This window comes from Coregonus lavaretus, assembly GCF_964263955.1.
Source record: "Coregonus lavaretus genome assembly, chromosome: 31".
Classification (NCBI taxonomy): domain Eukaryota; kingdom Metazoa; phylum Chordata; class Actinopteri; order Salmoniformes; family Salmonidae; genus Coregonus; species Coregonus lavaretus.
The window spans coordinates 4311265-4332028 of NC_140018.1; the positions used below are offsets into that span (position 1 = coordinate 4311265).

The window sequence follows — 20764 nt, forward strand, 5'->3', positions numbered from 1 at the left end:
CACCAAGCTCCTGCAAAATGTAGTTAACTTATTAGTTGAACTAAATGTAGTTCACTACTCCCCTACATTGGTCACATGGAATATGATTGTAATATATGAACTGATGAAAAGGTGGCGCCATCTAAAAATAACCTCATAGACGTGCATTCAATTCGTATTCAAACGGTAATAGTATAGCACATCTTTGTGTGTGGGTTGAATGGCAAATCCAGGCGTTCTCATTCATATCATTGCAGCACAGACCTCCGGGCCTCTCTAGTGAACTCACAACGGCTTCTAGCGGACAAACTTGGAACAGCAGCAGGGAAAAACATTTTTTCCCATTGACTGAGCGTCCTCTCCCAAATTCCTGAAGCGCAGTCCGGGAAATAAATAGAACCATAGTTTCGCTATATGCATTTATTTGCATTTCGATTTTAATCCAACATTCCCCATAAGAAAATAACACTGATAATCAGTTGCCTATTTTGGTGAGACCACTATTGATAAACAAGTGTAAGAATTAAGCACAAACTTTATCAAACGTGAGCAAAAGGTTTAAAGATAGAGAGGTGGATTTTGTTTTTTTAACGAGAAGATTTCAGACTGGTGAGTGAACCAATAACCGGAAACGAGGGTCTAATAAAAATATGGATCCAGTCATGGAATTTGGGCTCTGGAATGTGGCGCGTTTTTTCTATCTCCCCTCTCCCCTTGTGCGCTTCTGTATGGGACTCAGTGCGCTCCACCCGCTCTACTTGCTGTGAGGTAAGACCATAAAATCGTCCCTTTTTCCTTCCACCATCTGATTGGGCGAGACGAGTTCTTAGGAATGTCATGAAACTATTTAAATAGTACTTTGTCCCCTGGCTTACAGTTAGGTTCTAGCGTCAGATACCAGAGAGAAGATTTACCATTCAATTAAAGCAACACAAGATACGAACTTTCTGAATCGTATATCGGACTCCTTTCGATTAAAAAAGAACAAGAACAATTTTTAATCTTGTGGATTATTATTGGATTCTATTTGGATTTTACTATTTCTCTCTGCTGTTTTCATTCAACAGGTGGGCTGACAATATTTCCATTTTCGAATCCAGCCTATATCCAGACATATTTTTCTAATATTTTCTTATTATAGTAAATAATAATATGTGTTAGGATTATTGTTCATTATTATATTTTCATTTTATGTATAAATATTAACTTTTGTAAAAAAGTGGTTTACTTTATTTGTTATTTTTCATAGGGAAAAACCAGAGTTTCACAATGAAGTTGACAGGAATATTTCTGCTATTGATGCTTTGGACCTGCGAGAGCGCACGAGTTGCAGGTGAGATGCTTGCCTGATACTTTATGTTTGTCTAGAATTAACGGAGTTTGTGGCAATTGCAATGCTTCAACTTGAACTTAAAACTATTTTTTTAAACATATCAGAGGTCTTTAATGTATTACTATCCCCTTAATGTATTGACTTGTTTTGAACATGGATTAACATAGACATCACTGTAGAGTTCATTGCTCCCACTCATTCCCACCTCCCTCCCGCAGAGAGCCGAGACGACAATAGCGTGTACGACCTGTTCGAGCTGGTCCAAGTCTCCAAGAAGAACCACGGAGTGACCCTAGTGAAGGGCGACGACCCATACAGCCCCGCCTACAAGATCCTCAACCCGGACCTGATCCCCGAAGTCCCCGAGAGCTCCTTCAGGGACCTCATCGATTCCATCCATGCCGAGAGGGGCTTCCTCCTCCTGCTTAACTTCAAGCAGTTTAAGCGGACCAGGGGCTCCCTCCTGACCGTGGAGAAGCGGGACGGATCCGGAGCCGTGTTCGAGATCGTCTCGAATGGAAAAGCGAACACCCTGGATGTGGTTTTCTCCACCGTTAATAAGCAACAGGTGGTCTCGATAGAAGATGTGGACTTGGCGACGGGCCACTGGAAGAATATTACGCTGTTCGTGCAGGAGGACCGGGCGCAGCTGTATGTCGGCTGTGAGGAGGTGAATACCGCGGAACTGGACGCTCCCATCCAGAGCATTCTCACTCAGGAGACTCCCGCCATAGCGCGCCTCAGGATCGGGAAAGGAGCGGTGAAGGACCGGTTCATGGTAAGTGACGCACACAGAGCGCATGATGCATGGCATTACACATGATGGATCCAGATCATATACATTTTCGAGTTGTTTTAGATGTTAGAAAATGTTGAATTTAGGATTGTGTAACACTTTAAATTCGTAAAAATGATGTGCATAAAACCTATAGACCCATGCGTGAAAGTTATACAGCACACTGCATTGGAAACCCTTGTAAGTGATCCATAAACTCCAATATTTGTTGCGTAAAAGTGGAGTGATAATGACTATGCAGTATTAGAGCTAAAAATTGCCATTGATTCTTGCAGGGGGTGCTCCAAAACGTGCGCTTTGTCTTCGGAACCACTTTGGACGCGATTCTGCGCAACAAGGGATGCCAAAACTGTAAGTAGCCTAATCATGACAGAAAGCATCTTTGCGTGTTTATCCATGCATCACTTGTTGTTATTCTAAAGCCACCAAGCCTTCTATAAGACTGTGCATGACTGTTTAAGAGCCTAGTTAACTGTCATGGGAGAGTTGCTAACAAAAGTCACGTTTATGTTGCCATGGGAAAGCTAAAGTTTACAAACACTTCAATGCCTCCTCAGGGCTGGGCACATTAACTCATTAACTTAATTGTGATTCAAGATAGTATGAGGCTGTAATGTTCTGTAATACCCTGAGTGTAATTACATATTCTCCACTGTAGTTATATCACCAATGAGCCCTGGATACAGTGTGTGTGTTGTGGTCTGCTGTGGTCTAGTGGGTATTGCCATTACGGTCTACAGTGCTCTAAACGGTCTCTCTGTGTGTTTCTCCCGTCCTCCCTCCTCCCTCCCTCCCTCCTTCCCTCCCCCCTCTCCCTCCTCCCCTCTCTCTCCTTTTCCCTCCCTCTCCCTCCCTTTCTCGCTCTCTCTCTCTCCCTCCCTCCCTCCCTCCTTCTCCCCTAATCTCCCTCCCTCAGCTGTTCTGACTGATAGGATCATCCTTATGGACAACCCCATCAATGGGTCCAGCCCTGCCATTAGGACGGACTACACTGGCCACAAAACTAAAGGTAAACACAACTGCTGCTGCTTATTATATATACCCTGTATAAACCCTGTAAACCCCCCCCCCCCCGAAAAAGGTTCCAGAAGTAGAACAGAATAGAACAGCACAGCATAGAAGTATTAGAAGAAAGTAAAAGCATTCTCTTCTATTGTCAACAGTTGTCTGTAGCTGAGTGAGTTAAACATTAGTCTGGAAGCCTTCATGTACATCGATAGTCAAACTGTGTTTCCCATAGAATTCATGTATCTCTATGGTTTTTTTCCCTCCCTCCAGACCTGCAGATGATCTGTGGGTTCTCCTGTGAGGACCTGGCTGGCATGTTCAAGGAACTGAAGGGGCTTGGAGTGGTGGTGAAGGAGCTGTCTAACGAGCTGCGCAAAGTGGTGAGGAAACACACCTGCCTCCTGGAGCAGACGGCAATATGTCTGCCTATGGCATGATACTCTGTCAGTCACTGCATGTGGGCCTTGTTTAGCATACTGGCCTACCAGCGCCAACTCTGGCTAGTCTGTCAAACGGCATGTTAGTTCATTAATTAAATCAAATTAGGTAGACTTTTCTAACTAGCTCTCATTTGGAAGACTTCTTAATGCTAAACCAGTGTGAGGTGGTGTCAGACATTCTCAAACACCTGAGTGTCATTCAAACCGCTCAGGCTATTGAGAACTGAAGAGCGAAACAGTGTGTGAATTTGAAACCCTTGAGCGTCTGAGCAGGGTCTCATCCAGTATTCATATCGGAGTCTGCTTCCTTCCTTCCTGTCTCCTTCAGACGGATGAGAACAAGCTGTTGATGAACAGAGTGGGGATCCACAGCGGAGTCTGTCTGCACAACGGCATCGTCCACAAGAACAAGGCAGAGTGGACCGTCGACGACTGTACTGAGTGCACTTGTCAGGTAAGGGCCGAAGTCGAGAGAGGGTGTGTGGGTGGGGAGGGTAGTGGGGTAGTGTGCGTGTGTTTATGTGCGTGTGTTTATGTGTGTGTGTGTTTATGTGTGTGTGTTTATGTGCGTGTGTTTATGTGTGTGTGTTTATGTGTGTGTGTTTATGTGTGTGTGTTTATGTGCGTGTGTTTATGTGCGTGTGTTTATGTGCGTGTGTTTATGTGTGTGTGTTTATGTGTGTGTGTTTATGTGCGTGTGTTTATGTGTGTGTGTTTATGTGTGTGTGTTTATGTGTGTGTGTTTATGTGCGTGTGTTTATGTGTGTGTGTGTTTATGTGTGTGTGTTTATGTGTGTGTGTTTATGTGTGTGTGTTTATGTGTGTGTGTTTATGTGCGTGTGTTTATGTGTGTGTGTTTATGTGTGTGTGTTTATGTGTGTGAGCACCTACATTTGCACTCTCAGACAGGCACTTGCAAACACACACTCATCCCAACTCAGCAAGCGCCTGCTCGCTACTCCAGACCTGTTTGTCATCTGGCCAGTAATTGGGTAGGAGGAAGAGGCTGGCATCAGGCCAACAAGCCAACAGTGGGTATTGTAGTGAAGTGACCGTGGCCCACCACTCTAGTGAACAGACAGAGCCTGAACAGGCCACCTATGGGTCCTGGTCATCTAGAGAATAGGGTACCTCTCAGCTCTTCTCAGCAGCTCCGTGTCTCTAATTAACAACATAATTGAACAGAGCTTCAGCTTCAGCTCAGACAAGTGGCTCACAGACAGGAAGACATAGAGAGCTACTGTATTTAATCGAAACTGCTGCAGGCAAATCTGCTCTGCCAGCAGTATCACCTTTCTGCTCCTAATCCCCTTGGCTCTTGGGCTCTCTTGATCTGTGAATCAACTCGCCAGGATGTTAGTTTGCTTCATTAGACAGAGAGATTGAACGTTCCATCCATCAAGGCACACTAATACCCAGGTTGCTTTTGGCAGATGGATTTTTTTTTTCTCCCAGTCCAACCCTCTACGACTGTTTGGCCACATTCCTACTACTCTGACCCAGTGGGCAGGTGCTGGTTGGTCCACAGGGGTCTCTGCCTCCAGCCACTGATCTCCTCATTGTACCAACCCAAGCTAGTCCAGGTGCAGAAAAAGGGGAACTTACTGTATGTCATTAACTTCCTGATTCCTTACGATTCTTTGTCTCTGCTCCTTTGTAGAACTCTGCCACCGTGTGCCGCAAGATCTCCTGCCCCCTGATCCCCTGTGCCAACGCAACCGTGCCTGATGGGGAGTGCTGCCCGCGCTGTGGAACACGTAAGTTCCAACTCTAGAATTAGAATGATTCTATGGTTCTATTTGTGTGGTTCCAACTCTGTACAAGAAGTAACATACCTGCACAAACAAAGGTTCACCTCACATTCAATGAAGTCTATATACAGTATTACAAACCAGAGGTTTGTTCTATTCTAAAGCCATTAATAGCCTGAGTTGTCCTGAGGCTTAATGTCTTTCAGACAAACAGGCCATTTAAACGGCACTCCATTTACTGCCATCTACTTGGATTCTATTTGCCAAATAAAGTATGAAGCCACAACTATTTTCTGGATGTAAAGGTTTCTATTCAAGAAAAACAAATTCATTTTAAGGGTGATTTAAGTCCCCTAGCTTGTTAACGTATGAAAAGACTGTTATGTGTTGGAACATTGGCGCTTTGTCAACCCAAAACATCTTTAATCTTCAGCTTGTAATGGCTATAATTGAGCCAAATTGGTTAAAGTGGGATGGAAAATTGCTCTGTTTACCAAAGCCATCCTATACACAAGAACAAGTGACATTTTCCACATACCTAAAAGGGCTGGGCCGCAGCAGCCCCTAAAACCTTAAGAAAGGCAGAAAACCACACTCATCAGGACCTTGGCCAAGGTCATGACATGATCAAGTAACAGCAGTCAATGGGGGATCCCTGTGTGTTCAGTAGGCTTCCCTTTGGTCCCTGTGCGTTCAGTAGGCTTCCCTTGGGTCCCTGTGTGTTCAGTAGGCTTCCCTTTGGTCCCTGTGCGTTCAGTAGGCTTCCCTTTGGTCCCTGTGTGTTCAGTAGGCTTCCCTTTGGTCCCTGTGCGTTCAGTAGGCTTCCCTTTGGTCCCTGTGTGTTCAGTAGGCTTCCCTTTGGTCCCTGTGCGTTCAGTAGGCTTCCCTTTGGTCCCTGTGTGTTCAGTAGGCTTCCCTTTGGTCCCTGTGCGTTCAGTAGGCTTCCCTTTGGTCCCTGTGCGTTCAGTAGGCTTCCCTTGGGTCCCTGTGCGTTCAGTAGGCTTCCCTTTGGTCCCTGTGCGTTCAGTAGGCTTCCCTTTGGTCCCTGTGCGTTCAGTAGGCTTCCCTTTGGTCCCTGTGCGTTCAGTAGGCTTCCCTTTGGTCCCTGTGCGTTCAGTAGGCTTCCCTTTGGTCCCTGTGCGTTCAGTAGGCTTCCCTTTGGTCCCTGTGCGTTCAGTAGGCTTCCCTTGGGTCCCTGTGCGTTCAGTAGGCTTCCCTTTGGTCCCTGTGCGTTCAGTAGGCTTCCCTTTGGTCCCTGTGTGTTCAGTAGGCTTCCCTTTGGTCCCTGTGCGTTCAGTAGGCTTCCCTTTGGTCCCTGTGCGTTCAGTAGGCTTCCCTTTGGTCCCTGTGCGTTCAGTAGGCTTCCCTTTGGTCCCTGTGCGTTCAGTAGGCTTCCCTTTGGTCCCTGTGCGTTCAGTAGGCTTCCCTTTGGTCCCTGTGCGTTCAGTAGGCTTCCCTTTGGTCCCTGTGCGTTCAGTAGGCTTCTTAGAAGGACTTTGAGGTCTCTGCAGTCCAATAGCTCTCTCATTGCTTCCCTCTCTCTCCCCTCCCTCCCTCTCTCCTCTCTCTCTCTCTCTCTCCCTCCCCTCCCTCTCCCCCTCCTCCCTCTCTCTCTCCCTCTCTCTCTCTCTCCCTCCCTCCCCTCCCTCTCTCCCTCTCTCCCTCTCTCCCTCTCTCTCCCCCTCACTCTCTCCCTCTCCTCTCTCCCTCCCTCCCCTCCCTCTATCTCTCCCTCTCTCTCCCCCTCCCTCTCTCCCTCTCTCTCCCCCTCCCTCTCTCCCTCCCTCTCTTCCTCCCTCCCTCCTCTCTCTCCCTCCTTCTCTCTCTCCCTCCATAGCGAGTGACTATGCAGAGGACGGCTGGTCCCTGTGGTCTGAATGGACCCACTGTTCCGTGTCTTGTGGGCGGGGCATCCAGCAGAGAGGCCGCTCCTGCGACCGTATCAACAACAACTGCGAGGGAACCTCCGTCCAGACCAGGGACTGCTACCTTCAGGAGTGTGACAAACGCTGTGAGTTCAGTACACTATACACATTAAAAACTACCAACCAAATCACATTCATCAATCGTCACACAGAAACTTTTATCACAAACCTATATCGATGGTGACAGAAACGATAGACCTGCTCCCACATCTAAGTATTCAGCTGCAGATCAGCCAGCTGTGACTCTACAGAGCAACACATTGAACTTCTCTTACCTTGTTTTGACAAAGACCCATAACCAAGCATTTTCTTTGACCCCTGACCCTTAACCTCTGCTCTATGTCCCTCCAGTCAAGCAGGACGGTGCCTGGAGCCACTGGTCCCCCTGGTCATCCTGCTCGGTCACCTGTGGGGCAGGTGTCATCACCCGTATCCGCCTCTGCAACTCCCCCACACCCCAGCTGGGAGGCAAGGACTGCCAGGGAGAGGGAAGACAGACTGAGAAGTGCACCATGTCACCCTGCCCCAGTAAGTACCATTAGTCAAGGGTTTTTAAGCACAAGACCTGGGTCAAATGCACGTCATTGTTTGCATTTGACATTAGTCAAAGGCCTTTCATGCACCTCACACCCTGAAATATTTGTAGTCATTCATACATCCTCATTTCGTGTGGTACCTTGTCAATTAGCCTCAATTGCAGTCTGTATTTGTTCCTTGTTCAACAACCAGTTGGCTGAAGCAGAAACAAAGACGGCATTGCAAGATGAAGAGCACCACAGTCACACCTGTATTGAAACCTCTGTCTCTCTTCCTCCCGTTCAGTCAACGGTAACTGGGGACCCTGGTCGCTATGGGATACCTGCTCTGCCACCTGTGGGGGAGGAGCTCAGACACGTAAACGTCTCTGCAACGACCCCGCCCCCAACTATGGTGGTAAGGAGTGCCAGGGTAACGCCAAGGCCACTCAGCTGTGCAACAAGAACGCCTGTCCCATCGGTGAGTAGCAGGCACTGGTAGCATCCAAAATGGCACCCTATTCCCTATATAGTGCACTACTTTTGACCAGGGCCCATAGGGATCTAGTCAAAAGAGCCCTATGGGCAGACAATGCCTCTTAAAACTTAAGTACTGTGAATGATTACAAAAATTGTAGGTTTTAGACAGTTTTAAGGTACAATAACGCTTTAAAACTATTACTTTTGATGCTTTTAATGCTTTTAAGCCTTATAAAACACTTATAGCTTAATACTAGTACTTAAACACAGTCAGTACACAGTACTTAAAGCCCATGTCTCTCTCCTCAGATGGCTGTCTGTCCAACCCCTGCTTCCCTGGGTCCAAGTGCACCAGCTTCCCTGATGGAACATGGAGGTGTGGAAAATGCCCCACTGCATACTCTGGTAACGGAATCAAGTGCAAGGACATTGACGAGTGTAAAGAGGTTCCTGATGCTTGCTTCGTGTTCAACGGAGTGCACCGCTGTGAGAACACCGACCCTGGCTACAACTGCCTGCCCTGTCCTGCACGCTACTCTGGACCTCAGCCCTTCGGCAGGGGAGTGGAGGAGGCCGCCGCCAAGAAACAGGTTAGTGCTGGTACTGTTGACTAGTGTTGTGATGATTGTCCTCTTAGACTGTAGCTCTGGCCTCAGCTGATTTAGAATTAGACATTTAGAATTAGGAAGTTACAAGATCACAGATCGCTTAAAAAGCTATGCTTTTCTCTGTCCAGATCATACTGCCAACTGTTGCCAGGAAGGCCAGCTGATTGTGACCTCGGTAAACAAAGGCAGGGAGGTTATCCACAATATTTCCTGGCTTGTCTGATCAAGTCTTCACTTCCTCCCACTCCAGGTGTGTACACCACGTAACCCTTGCCTGGATGGGAGCCACGACTGCAACAAGAACGCCCGCTGTAACTACCTGGGACACTTTGCCGACCCCATGTACCGCTGTGAGTGTAAGCCTGGCTATGCTGGGAACGGACACATCTGTGGTGAGGACACAGACCTGGACGGGTGGCCCAACCAAGACCTGGTCTGCGTGGAGAACGCCACCTACCACTGCAAGAAGGTATGTAGGTCCTGACCAGTATAGGTCCTTCAAAAAGGTCCAGCTTACTATTTAACTAGTAAAGAACACACATCCCTTTTGAGTGATGTGCCGATGCTGACTACAATTACAAAGAAAAAATAATGTTCTAATGAAACACACAAGTGATTCATTCAATGTCCTACAGGACTGTTAATCTAGCTAAATATAATGTTCATGCTTGTTGAGTACATCGTGTGCATTGTTCGGCCTTTATGATGTAATATTTCTTTTGTAGGACAACTGCCCCAACCTTCCCAACTCAGGCCAAGAAGACTACGACAAGGACGGTGTTGGTGACGCGTGTGACAACGATGATGACAATGATGGTATTCCTGACGACAGGGTAAGTGAGGAATTACTGATTTACTGATTTATTTATTGAATCATTGAAGATCTGAACCCGTTACAGAGACAAATATAAATCATATTAATTCAGGTTATGCTACCTCTTGGTTAGTCAGTGTGTGTTTGAATGTGTATGTGTTTGTGTGTATTCAGTTTTGGCAGTGAGCCATGGTTTCATCAAAATAACACATAAAACAACTAAGCAGAAAGCGTTTATTTGCCCTCAGAGCCAAACCTCAAATTCCAACACAGAGGTAACACTCTGAATGAGCCGCAGTGTCATCTGCTAGTCCGAACCGTATATTTTGGACGGGCCTAAATATATAACACCCTTTCATCCCCCCTCTCTCTCTGTAGGGTACACAGTCCACGGCAAGTTAAAAGCACAGCATCTGAAATTAATACATCATGTCAGAGATGTTTTCCTGAGCAAGGCAGTGGACACTGGACTGATTCTTCAAGGTTTCAGACTGAGTAACTGAACTGTGCCCCCTCTCTCTCTCTCTCTCTCTCTCTCTCTCTCTCTCTCTCTCTCTCTCTCTCTCTCTCTCTCTCTCTCTCTCTCTCTCTCTCTCTCTCTCTCTCTCTCTCTCTCTCTCTCTCTCTCTCTCTCTCTCTCTCTTTCTCTCTCTCTCTCTCTCCCCCCTCTCTCTCTCTCTCTCTCTCTCTCTCTCCCTACCCCTCTGCCCCCTCTCTCTCTCCCCCTTCTCTCATTCTCTTTCCCCCTCACTCTCTATCCCTCCCCCTCTCCCCTCTTCCCCCTCCCTCTCTCCCCTCTCTACAGGATAACTGTCCGTTCGTGTACAACCCCAGGCAATATGACTATGACAGAGATGATATTGGAGATCGTTGTGATAACTGTCCTTACAACAGCAACCCTGACCAGACCGACACAGACAGCAACGGGGAAGGAGACGCCTGCTCTGTGGACATTGATGGAGATAGTGAGACCCCTATTTAAATCCTGTCCTGTATAATATAGGTGCTATAGATTGGTGTTGAATGCAGGCACCACATGTCCAATGATAATGCTTTGAAACCAAGTGAAAAGCACTACTGTATGTCATTTAACCTTTATTTTTAACAGGGTCTCTTACTAAACATATAGGCATCAAAACACTATGAAGAGCACAAGAGAGGCACAAAACATGATCATAAAAAACTAACCCATTCTTCAGTAAAAAGATCCTCAATCAGCTGTCTGAATTGTTGCCCCAGAGCAGGGTTCTTCAATTCCGGTGCTGGAGGGCCGAAACACTTCTGTTTTTTATTTCTACCTGGTAGTTAATTGCACTCACCTGGTGTCCCAGGTCTGAATTAGCCCCTGATTAGAAGGAGAGGATGGAAAACAGAGGTGTTTCGGCCCTCCAGGACCGGATTGAAGAACCCGGCCCCTAGAGGCACGAATTCACCCACATTTAGAGAGTTTTGGAGATCATTCCACAAGTAAGGTGCAGAAAACTAAAAGCAGATTTACCTAATTCAGTGGAGACTGAAGGGATCTCCAGAGTTTGTCATCCCTGAGACCGGGTCTGGTAGCTCGTACGTCTGTAGGTTAAACAAGGTACGGCGGATGTTTGTGCAAGAGGGCCTTATGAACAAAAAGAGTGCAATGCATCGATCTGCAAGACTTCAAAGAGGGACAGCTTACTTTCTGATACAGAAGAAAGCATTCCATTAAAACAGCAGGTCGTTTTCCTCACCTTCCTCATCATCCCCTGAATAACAACAACTGTGATTGGTCCAACAGGCATTCTGAATGAGAAAGACAACTGCCCATTCGTCTACAACGTGGACCAGAGAGACACTGATCTGGACGGTGTGGGAGATATGTGTGACAACTGCCCTCTGGAACATAACCCTGACCAGGTGTGTGTTCTTACACTTACAACCCATTCTACACACACACACACACACACACACACACACACACACATACACACACACATACACACACACACACATACACACACACATACACACACACACACATACACACACACGTACACACACACACACACACACATTCACACACACACACACACACACATACACACACACATATACACACACATACACACACACGCATACACACACAAATATACACACACATACACACACACACACACACATACACACACACGTACACACACACACACACACATTCACACACACACACACACACACACATACACACACACATACACACACACACACATACACAGACACATACACACACACACACACAACAAATATGTGCAGATATAAATGCATGCACGTACGGGTACACATGCATGCCACTGTCACAAACACCCCTAATTTGCATATATCTGTCTGGTGGAGTCTGTCTGTCATTCTAGATGAACTGTCTCTGTTGTGTGAGAACTGTAATGGGCAGCGCTAGCACTAAACTGTATCTCTAGACTGTATCACACTAAACTGTATCACAAGACTATATCACTAGACTGTATCTCTAGACTGTATCACACTAAACTGTATCACTAGACTGTATCACTAGACTGTTTCACGAGACTGTAAGACACTAGACTGTTTCACTAGACTATATCGCTAGACTGTATCACTAGACTATATCACTAGACTGTATCACTAGACTGTATCACTAGACTGTATCACTAGACTGTATCAAACTAGACTGTATCACTAGACTGTATCATACTAGACTGTATCACTAGACTGTATCACTAGACTATATCGCTAGACTGTATCACTAGACTGTATCAAACTAGACTGTATCACAATAGACTGTATCACTAGACTGTATCACTAGACTGTATCAAACTAGACTGTATCACTAGACTGTATCACTAGACTGTATCACTAGACTGTATCACTAGACTGTATCATACTAGACTGTATCACTAGACTGTATCACTAGACTATATCGCTAGACTGTATCACTAGACTGTATCAAACTAGACTGTATCACAATAGACTGTATCACTAGACTGTATCACTAGACTGTATCAAACTAGACTGTATCACTAGACTGTATCACTAGACTGTATCACTAGACTGTATCACTAGACTGTATCATACTAGACTGTATCACTAGACTGTATCACTAGACTGTATCACTAGACTGTATCAAACTAGACTGTATCACTAGACTGTATCACTAGACTGTATCACTAGACTGTATCACTAGACTGTATCATACTAGACTGTATCACTAGACTGTATCACTAGACTGTATCACTAGACTGTATCACACTAAACTGTATCACTAGACTGTATCACTAGACTGTTTCATTAGACTGTATCACACTAGACTGTATCACTAGACTATATCACTAGACTGTATCACTAGACTGTATCACTAGACTGTATCACACTAGACTGTATCACTAGACTATATCACTAGACTGTATCACTAGACTGTATCACTAGACTGTATCACTAGACTGTATCACTAGACTGTATCACTAGACTGTATCACACTAGACTGTATCACTAGACTGTATCACTAGAATATATCACACTAAACTGTATCACTAGACTGTATCACTAGACTATATCACTAGACTGTATCACTAGACTGTATCACTAGACTGTATCACTAGACTATATCACTAGACTGTATCACTAGACTGTATCACTAGACTGTATCACTAGACTGTATCACTAGACTGTATCACACTAAACTGTATCACTAGACTGTATCACTAGAATATATCACACTAAACTGTATCACTAGACTGTATCACTAGACTATATCACTAGACTGTATCACTAGACTGTATCACTAGAATATATCACACTAAACTGTATCACTAGACTGTATCACTAGACTATATCACTAGACTGTATCACTAGACTGTATCACTAGACTGTATCACTAGACTATATCACTAGACTGTATCACTAGACTGTATCACTAGACTGTATCACTAGACTGTATCACTAGACTATATCACTAGACTGTATCACTAGACTGTATCACTAGACTATATCACTAGACTGTATCACTAGACTGTATCACTAGACTGTATCACTAGACTGTATCACTAGACTGTTTCATTAGACTGTATCACACTAGACTGTATCACTAGACTATATCACTAGACTGTATCACTAGACTATATCACTAGACTGTATCACTAGACTGTATCACTAGACTGTTTCACTAGACTGTAAGACACTAGACTGTTTCACTAGACTGTATCACTAGACTGTATCACTAGACTGTATCACTAGACTGTATCACACTAGACTGTATCACTAGACTGTTTCACTAGACGGTATCACTAGACTATATCACTAGACTGTTTCACTAGACTGTATCACTAGACTATATCGCTAGACTGTATCACTAGACTGTATCACTAGACTGTTTCACTAGACTGTATCACTAGACTGTTTCACTAGACTGTATCACTAGACTGTATCACTAGACTGTTTCACTAGATTGTATCACTAGACTGTATCACTAGACTGTTTCACTAGACTGTATCACTAGATAGTATCACTAGACTGTATCACTAGACTGTTTCACTAGACTGTATCACTAGACTGTATCACTAGACTGTATCACTAGACTGTATCACTAGACTGTATCACTAGACTGTATCACTAGACTGTATCACTAGACTGTTTCATTAGACTGTATCACACTAGACTGTATCACTAGACTATATCACTAGACTGTATCACTAGACTATATCACTAGACTGTATCACTAGACTGTATCACTAGACTGTTTCACTAGACTGTAAGACACTAGACTGTTTCACTAGACTGTATCACTAGACTGTATCACTAGACTGTATCACTAGACTGTATCACACTAGACTGTATCACTAGACTGTTTCACTAGACGGTATCACTAGACTATATCACTAGACTGTTTCACTAGACTGTATCACTAGACTATATCGCTAGACTGTATCACTAGACTGTATCACTAGACTGTTTCACTAGACTGTATCACTAGACTGTTTCACTAGACTGTATCACTAGACTGTATCACTAGACTGTTTCACTAGATTGTATCACTAGACTGTATCACTAGACTGTTTCACTAGACTGTATCACTAGATAGTATCACTAGACTGTATCACTAGACTGTTTCACTAGACTGTATCATCAGACTGTTTCACAATAGACTGTATCAATAGACTATATCACTAGACTGCTTCACTAGACTGTATCACTAGACTGTTTCACTAGACTGTATCACTAGACTGTATCACTAGACTGTTTCACTAGACTGTATCACTAGACTGTATCACTAGACTGTATCACTAGACTGTTTCACTAGACGGTATCACTAGACTGTATCACTAGACTGTTTCACTAGACTGTATCACTAGACTGTATCACTAGACTGTTTCACTAGACTGTATCACTAGACTATATCACTAGACTGTATCACTAGACTGTTTCACTAGACGGTATCACTAGACTGTATCACTAGACTGTTTCACTAGACTGTATCACACTAGACTGTATCACTAGACTGTATCACACTAGACTGTATCACTAGACTTTTTCACTAGACTTTTTCACTAGACTCATCTAACAATGGGATTCAGCTAGGGGGGAAATTGGAATTTAAACAAATCCAATCCCTCCCGCCAGTCCTCCCTCCAGTCCTCCCTCCCCTCCCTAATGCATTTTTTCCTCCCTCCCTCCCTCCCTCCCTCCCTCCCTCCCTCCCTCCCTCCCTCCCTTCTTTCTTTCTTTCTTTCTTTCTTTCTTTCTTTCTTTCTTTCTTTCTTTCTTTCTTTCTTTCTTTCTTTCTTTCTTTCTTTCTTTCTTTCTTTCTTTCTTTCTTTCTTTCTTTGTTTCTGAGGAGAGGGGGAGGAGGAGGAGGATAGGGGGAGGAGGAGGAGGAGGAGATATTGAAGAGATGATTGGTTGAACGGCTGGTACAGCTGGAAATAAAATGAGCATCTGGGAGCAAGTGTCATCATAATCGCTACCGTTAGTTGCCCGTAGGCACAGATCTAGGATCAACTCACCTTCCCCATTATTTACATTTACATTTTGTATTTTTCCCCCCAATTTCGATCTTGTCTCATCACTGAAACTCCCCAACGTGCTCGGGAAAGGCGAAGGTGGAGTCATGCGTCCTCCGAAACATGATACGCCTAAACGCGCTCCTTAACACCCCCGGCTTAACCCAGAAGCCAGCCCACCAATGTGTCAGAGGAAACACCATTCAACTGGAGACCGGGGTCAGCCTGCAGGCACCTGGCCCACCAAAAGGAGTCACTAGAGCGCGATGAGCCAAGTAAAGCCTCCCCTAACCCGGATGACACCGGGCCAATTGTGCACCGGCCTATGGGTTGTGGCACAGCCCGGGAATGAACCCGGGTCTGTAGTAACGCCTTTAACACTGCGATGCAGTGTCTTAGACCGCTGCGCCACTCGGGAGGCCACCTTCCCCATTTCTTAAACCTCTACCATTAGTTTAGAAAGCACAAAACTGATCCTAGATCAGTGTCTAATGAGACCTCACCCAACTAGGAGAGGAACACAGCACTTATCCCATATCAGTGTCTAGGGTTAACTCACCAGATTTTAAAGTGATCTCCACCAACAGGTGGATCTAATGTGTTGTAACCGCTAACATTAGCTAGCATGCTAACGTCCATCTCCATTTACCTCTACAGGTTGACTCTGATGACGACCGTGTGGGAGATAAGTGTGACAGCAACCAGGACATCGATGAAGACGGCCACCAGAACAACCTGGACAACTGCCCCTACATCCCCAACGCTAACCAGGCTGACCATGACAAAGACGGAAAGGGAGATGCCTGCGACCACGATGATGATAATGATGGGATCCCAGATGAGAAAGACAACTGCAGACTGGCCTTCAACCCTGACCAGCTCGACTCCGATGGTAAGTGGATCTAGAAGAGATTAAATCTTAAGTGAAATATAGACTGAAATCTTCGGCATAATCTTCAGAGTTTAGCACCCTATTCAACTGATCAGTGGTTTTAACGATTAGGTGGTTACTTGAATCAGTTTGGTTAGTGCTTGCCTATAACAAAAAACTTTGCATCCTGTAGCTCTTCAAGACCAGGGTTGATGACCATGGACTTGCATGATATCAGTGTTAATCTTCTTACTGCTAAGACATGTCATTTATCAAGTCTTCTATCTCTTCCAGGTGATGGTCGTGGAGACGCTTGCAAAGACGACTTTGACCAAGACAACGTGCCTGACATCTACGACGTGTGTCCGGAGAACTTTGACATCAGCGAGACGGACTTCAGGAAGTTCCAGATGGTTCCCCTGGACCCCAAGGGAACATCCCAGATCGACCCCAACTGGGTGGTCAGACATCAGGGCAAAGAGCTGGTCCAGACCGTGAACTGTGACCCTGGCATTGCTGTTGGTGAGTGGATTGGTTGGTTGGTTGGTTGGGTGGGTGGGTGAGTGGATTGATTGGTTAGTTGGCTGATTGGTGGGTGGGTGGATGGCTTGATTGATTGAACAATTTTATGCTTTGGGACATCTCAAAATGACCCAACCCTAACTAAAAATACCATCCTCTCACTGACATCTTCTCGTTTCCCATTCCCAGGTTTTGATGAGTTCAACTCTGTGGACTTCAGTGGTACCTTCTTCATCAACACGGAGAGAGACGACGACTACGCCGGCTTTGTGTTCGGCTACCAGTCCAGCTCCAGGTTCTACGTGGTGATGTGGAAGCAGATCACACAGACCTACTGGAACAACAAACCCACCAAGGCTCAGGGATACTCAGGACTGTCCATCAAGGTGGTCAACTCTACTACCGGACCTGGAGAGCACCTCAGGAATGCTCTCTGGCACACGGGCAACACCTCAGGACAGGTAAAGAATGACTCCTATCGTCCTGAACATATATATATACACACACATGTGTGCAAAGACACCCACACACACAGGGAAAACCTTAGGGAGGGCGACTATGCAGTCTAACACTAACCCTATGTGTCTCCTTTCTTCTGTAGGTGAAGACTCTTTGGCATGATCCTAAGAACGTTGGCTGGAAAGACTTCACAGCCTACAGATGGCACCTGATCCACAGACCAAGAACAGGACACATCAGGTAAACACTGAAGCCTTGGCCTGGTGGAGATTTATGAGAGTGAGAACGTCTACACAAACCCCATGACTTACTGGACTTAAAACCTTTTACTCCTTGGAGAGCGTTGGTCAAACTTTCATATAGACTTTCCACAATGGCTGTGTTTGTATCGTAACGTAGATTATCTCACATATCTTACTGTTGCATCTTTGTTTCAGAGTGGTCATGTACGAGGGGAAGAAGATCATGGCCGATTCTGGGAGCATATACGACAAGACGTACGCAGGCGGAAGACTAGGTCTCTTCGTCTTCTCGCAAGAGATGGTATACTTCTCAGACCTCAAGTACGAATGCAGAGGTAAGGAACATGGAACTTTCTATGTCTCACTATAACACCAACAACAATTGTTTAGTGACATTTATTTCACAATAGGCCTATGTGAAGGACCTAACCACAACTTAACGCTTTCTCCTAACTTAATGCTTAACCCTGTGTCCTTTGTGATTTTCTTTCCAGATGCATAATTGCACGGAGCAAGAAGTTCTTGGAACAATGCACCTTTCCGTATAAATATGAACAATATGTATTCAGATGAAAAGTCCAGGGACTGGTTTTTTTCTGCTACTCTTTCTACTGCGGCACGCACACTGGTGGGACCGAGGGGGGGAGGGCCTGGTATGGTCAGCCTCCGGGTAAATTGACACTGGTTTGGACAGAGAACCGTCCGGCTGACTGCCAGTCAAGGATCAGAAAGCCCCTCCTACCCACCCAGAGCAGGTAAAGCCGAAAAAAATTGCCCCTTTGCTTTGCCTGAGTGGGACACCGACCGATGTTACCAACCAACGTTACCAACCGACGACACCGACCGGCCGATCTCTCTCTGATTTTAAAGACCTCATTCAGCTCTGTGCAGGAGAGGCTCCCCATAGACGACTATGCACTTCCAAACCTTTACATCTCTCTCTATCTCTCTTTCTATCCATCTCTCTTTTTCTGGAATGGACGTCCCAAAGAAAGACTATGTAATAGTCTGTTCATAAAAATAGATCTACCCGGATGTAGATTCTGAACGATACGACTCTGAGGAAGTGTTTTTTTGGCTCAGAGGAGGAAGAAAGCAATAAGACTTTTTTCACTTTAAGTTTTGTAAGGAAAGGGCTTTTGGCCATTGAAAATCAGCTTCGTAACAACAAGATATGGAGGGACAATAACTTTGTGTGGATGTATGTACGTATGTTTATGTGTTAAAATAAGAAGAAAGATACTGCTTCCTTTTACCCATCTATATGCAAACCCTTAGAGAAAGGTGTTTCAGAGACTTAAAGAAAACAAACCGAAATTAAAATGTCAAATACAGGATTGCTTGTAGGCTTTTATGGCTGGCATTAGATTGATATCGTTCAGTTGAAATTGAACATAGTATTACTCAGGGTAAGATGGGAGCGACCATCTTGGCATTGCAGAAATGACATGGGAGCGACCATCTTAGCATTGCAGAAATGACATGGGAGCGACCATCTTAGCATTGCAGAAATGACATGGGAGCGACCATCTTGGCATTGCAGAAATGACATGGGAGCGACCATGTAGAATAAAGGGCATTTCCAGTGCCAGTAAATCCAAGGCAGTCTGTCCATTAAGACTCGTGCCATTTTTAACATTAAATGTTACAAATATTCAGTATGTATTTATTTTCCAAATCTAAAAATATACCATTTTGATTAAGATTAGAAACATTGAACAAGGGGGGGATCTCCCTCATCTTTAGAGGCTTCACGTTTGACATTTAATTTATTAACTCTTGCCTACAGTGTAGGTACCAAACAATTAAAATACTTTGAGAAAGTGAGAGATTCCCCCCCCCCCCAGTGTTCCAGGTGTAAACTGACAATGAGTCAGTCAGACTGGTGTCTTTGGTGTCAGATGTGGGATTCTACTCTCCCCTCTCCCTCCCTGTAAGGAAACCATTATAGGGAATGTAATCCAGCCATGGTTAGAGCTAATACTCCTGAATCAGTATGGTATGTATGTGACCTGTGTGACCTTTTCTTCTGAGAGAGATGAAAAACAAAGGAACCCTTTGATCTACAAATATTACCTCATTGCTGTTGTATAATTAATTTGATCAAACAAAAAAGTACTTTTTTCATTGTATGCTTACAGAATACAAATTGATCAACATTGTATTGCCACTGTAGCACAGGTCTGTAAATAGTATTACTTTTATTTTCAAAACAGAAATCCCCCCCCCCCCCCCATCCTACACCCCCCTGCAGTAAAAACAGTAACATTTTAGTTTTTTATATATATATATATATATATATATATATATATATATATATATATATATATATTGAATTTTTGCTTTCATGTATGTCCTTTGTCCAGTGCTCTTTTTAATGAATAAATTATTATTCTGTTTTGTTTTGTCTGTGCTGTTCTGTGTGTGAGTGGTCGATTTGTGTGTGTAGATAAATGCTATTTAAATAATTTATCAGGATTCGCTGCCTGGTGAAGGGGGCGTATCTGTATGTATAAACGGTTTGCACACTGATGTGAGGATGATCTGTTCTTTATCGTATTTACTTTTAGGTTTTCAGTTTTATCGTTATTTTTACCATTCTTTTTTTGTACAATTTAGTGATGCTTGTTGTCTGTAAACATTTTTACTTAGTTGTACAATAAAATAAAATAAACTGTTATTATCCATAGCAATTATTTTGTTAAATACTTCGGAAACAATAAATAGTTGTTCAAATCCACTCTCAGTCTGTATGTGTTCACTACCAAGTCTTTGACCGAGTCGATGAACCACAATGCACCCATTACATTGTCCTCAAACAATGTCTATTCTTGACTGCACACTACTTATCTCATATTCTATAATATATAATGGGTGGTTCGAGCCCTGAATGCTGATTGGCTGACAGCCGTGTTATATCAGAACGTATACCACGGGTATGACAAAACATTTATTTTTACTGCTCTAATTACGTTGGTAACCAGTTTATAATAGCAGTAAGGCACCTCGGGGGTTTGTGGTA

At 44.4% G+C, this 20764-nt stretch overlaps 1 protein-coding gene across 1 annotated transcript; it reads left to right on the forward strand.

Moving 5' to 3' along the window:
- Window positions 1-917: 917 nt before the first annotated feature.
- LOC311106687 (thrombospondin-1-like) lies at window positions 918-19041 on the forward strand. Its single transcript, XM_084149081.1, has 22 exons — window positions 918-1046; window positions 1229-1312; window positions 1531-2090; window positions 2384-2459; window positions 3025-3117; window positions 3387-3496; window positions 3885-4010; window positions 5217-5313; window positions 7145-7318; window positions 7584-7760; window positions 8055-8228; window positions 8537-8817; window positions 9086-9304; window positions 9561-9668; window positions 10455-10614; window positions 11421-11539; window positions 16306-16540; window positions 16814-17041; window positions 17231-17502; window positions 17643-17740; window positions 17938-18077; window positions 18237-19041. Exons 2-22 carry the CDS (start codon window positions 1249-1251, stop codon window positions 18242-18244), a joined length of 3519 nt encoding a protein of 1172 aa, XP_084005207.1. The 5' UTR covers window positions 918-1046; window positions 1229-1248; the 3' UTR covers window positions 18245-19041.
- Window positions 19042-20764: the final 1723 nt, after the last annotated feature.

Bases quoted from the DNA above. Each gene is read 5' to 3' on its own strand.
- LOC311106687 (XM_084149081.1), top strand. From the start codon at position 1,249: ATGAAGTTGACAGGAATATTTCTGCTATTGATGCTTTGGACCTGCGAG. The intron at 3,497-3,884 runs GTGAGGAAACAC...TGTCTCCTTCAG, and splicing joins CTAACGAGCTGCGCAAAGTG to ACGGATGAGAACAAGCTGTT. The intron at 4,011-5,216 runs GTAAGGGCCGAA...GCTCCTTTGTAG, and splicing joins GTACTGAGTGCACTTGTCAG to AACTCTGCCACCGTGTGCCG.